The 5,494-nt window shown below is 56.0% G+C and overlaps 1 protein-coding gene across 1 annotated transcript in view; it reads right to left on the bottom strand.

Moving 5' to 3' along the window:
• Nucleotides 1-4,645, bottom strand: part of LOC104405992 (1-phosphatidylinositol 4,5-bisphosphate phosphodiesterase gamma-1-like) — a gene marked incomplete at its 5' end in the record, with an annotated part of 18,182 nt that extends 13,537 nt beyond the window's left edge. Inside the window, 6 exon segments of the mRNA XM_010014848.1 lie at nt 735-853; nt 1,255-1,356; nt 2,366-2,438; nt 3,514-3,536; nt 3,779-3,862; nt 4,561-4,645. Coding sequence (XP_010013150.1) covers nt 735-853; nt 1,255-1,356; nt 2,366-2,438; nt 3,514-3,536; nt 3,779-3,862; nt 4,561-4,645 — 486 coding nt within the window.
• Between the last annotated feature and the right edge of the window lie 849 nt (nt 4,646-5,494).

Genomic DNA, 5,494 nt, shown 5'->3' with positions numbered 1-5,494 from the left:
CCACGCGCTCACCACGGGCAGGGGGGGCTGCTGGGACAAGACAGAGCTGCCCCTGCCAGCGGAGCTGCTGAGAGGGACCTTCCTCCAGACCTGAATCACCCCAGGGAGGGCTCAGCTCTGCCCCGGCTGCAAGCACCACACTGAGGTCCTGGCTGCTGGCTCTGGAGATGAGCCTCAAGGAGGTGTCAGCACCAGTGACACAAATAGCCCCACTGTAGCAGCCTGAGAGCAGGGTGAGACCAGCTCCTGCAGGTAGACAGGAGCTCTCTGCCTGCCCTCTGGGCCTTTAGATTTGGGCTGTAGTGTTGTCACTGCATCCCATGAATGGGGAGCTCAGGCAGAGCCTGTCTGCAATAAAGCAGCTCCTGCCAGGTGCTTCTAGCAGCAGAGGAGGAAAATGGCCAATTTCAGCCTGCCAGGATTTTATCACATCTGTCCTAAGAGGCTGTGGAAGATGACGTTGCTAATGGTAAGGAATGGCCAGAGTGACAGCCCAGGACCTGAGCGCACAGTCTGCGCAGATGTGAGGTGCTGACAATGTCTGAGCAAAACATGGGTGGTTAAATGACAGAGGGAGGACTGGGACACCAAGGGGAAGGTCTCTGATGTACTGACCCCAGTTTGGAAAAGTCTGCTTGACCCACCACAGGGACTGGGCAAGATGAGGAGTATCCCACCCTGGGGAAAGGGAGGCAGGGAGCAGACAGGCGGAGGGAGCATCCCCTGGTCCTTACGTGTTGTGTGAGGAGGAGATCCAGTAATGGGAGAGGGGGTTATTCATGTTCTCCAGACACACCATGTCCAGTTGTGAGTTCCAGATGCTGTTCTCTTTGGAAAACAGGAAGGTGAGAAACTGCTCAGGAAGAAACAGAAGTGTGTTAATGATGCGGAGGAGCCGGGTTTACCTGCACACGCATCTCACCCTCCCTGCCAGCAGCTACCCAGCTACCCTAAGGGGCATCAGACCAAGTGCAGCCCCTTTCCTCCTCCAAATGAAGTGCCTGGTGAGCACTCCCAGCTGCACGCATCCAGCACATGAAGAGAGCCCAGAAGCCATTCCTTGGCCAACCAGCTCTTGTGCAACAGGGTGACCCACCATGTTCACTTCATAGCAACACAGCTTACAGGAGCTGTGATCCTCCAGGTATCACCCTGACACGTGAAGAGACAGACAGCAGAGCTGTCACCCAGCACGCTGGGATGTCACACCTACTCCACCCCACTCCATACACACCAGCGTTCGAGGTTTCTTACTTCATCCAGGGAGAAATAAGGTTCATCGATCTCCCTCAGAGGGTCTCTCAGAAAGTTGAACATGAATTCCTGTACCTGAAGGGTATCTGCAGCCCAGAGCTCCTGCAAAACCCCAAGAGACACACAAAACCCAAGTCATTTCAGAAGGCATTGCTCAAACCCACGTGCGGCTCATCCAACCAGGAGCTTTTGAAGGAGGCAGTTTTTAATGCAAGACCATCTCTGCCAGGAACTGTGCTGTCAGCACAAACGCCGGCTCGCACACAACTGCAGGGATCTGCCCTGTTCCCAAGTGCTCTTCACTTTCTCAATGCCATGCATTTTCCTCTCCGATAGCTCCTCTGCACGCATCTGCCACCCCTCCTCCCTTGGAAGCAAAAGCCAACCTGGCTTCCTTTGGCTTCTCCCCCCCAGGTGTCTTTCATTAGGCCTTCACCACGCTGTGTCTCTTTGCTGGGTTCTGCTGTGCTGAACGACCTCGGATCACTTTCCAATGGAAGGGTCAGGTCCATGGGCTGCTCCTCAGGAGCTACGGAGACCTCCCGAGCAGACAGGATGGACCATGACACTTCAGCTGCCCCACACCTTCAGAACCCAGCCCAGGCCATTGGGACTGGGTATATTGCCCTGAGCAGCTCCTCCCTCCTAGGACCTCCACTCCTCTCAGACCTTCTGCTCTTGGTGCCTTTGCTGACCAGGATGTCTGGCTGAGGTTTACTCTCATGAGCGCTCCCTCTGCATCACCTCCTGCTCCAAGAATCACAGAAGCCCAGACTGGTTTGTGTTGGAAGAGACCTTAAAGCTCATCCAGCTCCAACCCCCTTCCACTAGAGCAGGTCGCTCCAAGCCCCTGTGTCCAACCTGGCCTTGAACACTGCCAGGGATGGGGCAGCCACAGCTTCTCTGGGCACCCTGTGCCAGCGCCTCAGCACCCTCACAGGGAAGAGCTTCTGCCTAAAGTCTCCTTAGGGAGGATGTGATCAGGCTGTGGCTGTGCCATGCAGAGCACCCCACAACCATCACTCCAGTCCCACTGCAAGGCTGCCCTTGGGTCCCTACTGATACCGGTGCGCATCCCATCGTCCCTCCCCTGGGCCAGTGCCAAACTCACCCTCTGGTACTCCAGCAAGAACTTCTGCAGCTCCAGCAGCGACACCCTGAAGTGCTCAGACCTCTCTCCACCCCTGGCAAGCAGAAACAGAAGGAGAAGCTTCAGTCACTCATGCAACACATCACAACCAACTGCTCCCAGCACCATGTGAGATGCCATGTGCAACCACCATGGCATGTGCAAGCAAGATGTGCCCCGAGCAAGCAGCGCTGCAGGAGCAGAGGGGATGAGCAGAGAGAGACAGGGAGGGCATGGCAGCAAACAGACAGCAAGTGAGATTATACATCCACATCCCAGTGCCAGGGAATGCTCCAGAAGCAGCCCAGGATTCATGCTGCCAAGGGAATGGCAACGTGGAACTCTGGTGAAGGGCAGCAAAAATCATCAGAGGAACCGATCTGTACAAAAAAAATAGGGGCTTGAACAAGAGTGACAATAACCAAATGGGTGCAGGGCAGTGAGGGGGTGACTGTGGCAGGACAGACCTACAGGGATCCAGAGGACATGGACTCAAGGAGGCAAGGCAGGGAAAGAAGGAGGGAACTGACTGTTAGCTCATGATCTCAAAGGACTTGTCCATGAATGTACCAAGCTGCAATGGACAGCCCTGGGCCATGCTGGGGACTAACATCAAAGAAAACAGAAATGAACTGGCAGTGCTGGTCTGCTGAGGTTCCTGACAGTTCTTTCCTACGGCTATAGGAAAAAAAGCATGGGGAGATCTGTGGACAAGGTCACAGGTCTCACCCTTCAGCTCCTGTGTCTAAATTCAAGCTCTTTGATCACAGCCAAAGGGTGCACAGGGCTGGGAAGGGCAGAGCCCTGCCTGGAGGGGAGCACAGCCACAGCCTGCACAGCCCCTGGTGTCATGGACAACCTCTGGGAGGTGGCTCCAGGTCTGGGTGCTCCACATAGAGCAAGGGACTGGTTTGGAGGAAGCTGACCTGGGCTGGATCCCAGCCTGGAGGAGGAGAGCCCCCCTGACCCGAGCCAAAGCGCCTACAGCAAAGATGCTTCTGCAGGGTGCGACACCACAAGCAGCACGGTGGATGCTGCATGCCTCATCCCCAGCACACTGCCGCAGGCACCAGAGCACACCATGGAGCAGAAAACAGCCCCTTCCCCAGCAAGTGCAGAGATTTACCCACCTGTCTAGGAATGGGACATCCATCTGCAGAAGAAGAAGCAGAAGCATTAGGTTTGGCCTTAATCCAATGTATGTGAAAACACAAACTGATGTAGAAGGTAATGGGGGCAGCAGAGCAGCATCTAACCTCTCCTTACAGCCGCTGCTCACCCCTGTGCTAACAGCCTAAAGCAAGAACTTCTTTACTCCTGTCCTCCCTGGCCCAGAGGCAGGAACAATCATGGTCTCTCCCTCCCCTTCCCAGCCCTGGAGAATCCAGCTCTTACCATTTTCTGGGCGCTGAACATGAGGCTGCGGTAGAGCTGCGCGAACTGCCCGTACGTGATGTCCCCGCTCCTCTGCTCCACGTCCTGCAGCAGGAAACCAGAGGTTTGACAGGGCCACGGGCAGCTCCGCACGGCCCCAGGGGTGTCTCCTCCCACCAGGATTCCTGGGGGAAAGAGGAGGAGGAAAAGGCCAAAACCTGGCCAGACTTTGCCTCCTACCTCTGCACATCTCAGTGGGACCCCGTAGTGACATAAGCACATCCTAAACTGAGTCACACGATTCCCCAAGCTCCCCAATGCACGTGAAGGCATCACAGTGCTGATACAGAAGCATTACAGCTTACTTGAATAGCTACTAAAGGATCATTTTAACTCATGTTTGCAGAGAGCATCCGGGAACCACAAGAGCTGAACGTGTGCTCTCCTTTTGCCTCAGAGTTCAGTGCTGGTGGACATGGTCACGAGGAGCTGAGCCTTCACTCCTGGGTCCACAGTGATGCCATGGGGCTGCAGGACCCAGGACACTGCCCATCCTCATGCACTTGACCCAATCAGCACAAAGCCCTTGGCTGGGGCTGGGAACTGTGTGGGATGGGGAGGCGGGATGGGGGGAAGGGAAGGTGCTGGCCAGTGGGAGCTGGCACCTCTTCAGACACCTTCCAGGAAGGGCTGGGAGCCTCTGCGATCCACAAACACTCCTTGGAATCCAACCACCATCAGCCAGGACCAGGCTGCCGAGGTCGCCTGTGCCAGTGAGGAGAGCAGAGAGATCACACACTTACCGTGAGTCTCTCCCGCAGGAACCTCATGTTGGGTACCCGGTAGTTGACCTGAGACAACATGTTCTTCAGATCCTTGGCGGAGATCCTGGCTCAGCAGGGGAAAAGAGGAAACACATTCAGGAGGGCTGGGACAGAGATATCTCACCCCGGGACCCCGACACTCAAAGAAGCATCAGCCGTGACACACAAGGACGGATGTGTGATCCAGAAGGATGCTGGGTCGGGACCGATGTCAGAGCAGAACATTTTCCACCCCAGTGAACACCCTTGCTGCACGTGGGGAGCAGAGAGAGGTGCTGGCATGCCAAAGGGAACTGCAAACATGGCTCCTGCAAGCTCCTAACACTGCAGGGCAAGCCCCAGCACCCTCAGCTCACTCAAGCTGATGCCACCACAGGCACACAGGGCCTCCGGCTTTACAGGAATGACTGGGGCGGAGCGTTCTTGACCTATCTGTGCCCCAACATGGATGCTGGGTGACCAAATCTGTTCCAAACCCCACTCCCTGGCCTGCAGAAGGAGCTGGAGGTAGGGCAGGCTTTGTAAGTGGTTTAGACCCAGATGATTTTATCAAAGAAAGAGGGAAAAAGCCATTTTCAGTGTCCAGTCACAGCCACAGCAGTGCCCCATGGTGTGCAGCCGTGCTCCCCCAGCCATTGCCACACACACCAATGTCCTCCTCAGGGCCCTTCACACCAAACATGCCAGTTCCTGGACCAGGAAGGGCTCCAGTGCCAACCCCGAGCGGGACCCTGAGCCTTGGCAGGCAGACATGGGCAGCAAAGAGCCCTGGGCTCCTTGTTCCCCCCTGGGCAACAGCCCTGCAGTGAGAGAAAACAGGAATGACTCCCATTTGCAGGACCTAAGAAGCAAGAGGCCTCTGTGCCATCATCTTCTGGCAGCTCCTGCCTTAAAACAAGTCCTTGGAGCCCAC

The sequence above is a fragment of the Nestor notabilis genome, unplaced genomic scaffold (assembly GCF_000696875.1).
Source record: "Nestor notabilis isolate BGI_N333 unplaced genomic scaffold, ASM69687v1 scaffold19735, whole genome shotgun sequence".
Classification (NCBI taxonomy): domain Eukaryota; kingdom Metazoa; phylum Chordata; class Aves; order Psittaciformes; family Psittacidae; genus Nestor; species Nestor notabilis.
The sequence above is the reverse complement of the archived record's forward strand: the minus strand, read 5'-3'. Positions and strand labels throughout refer to the sequence as shown.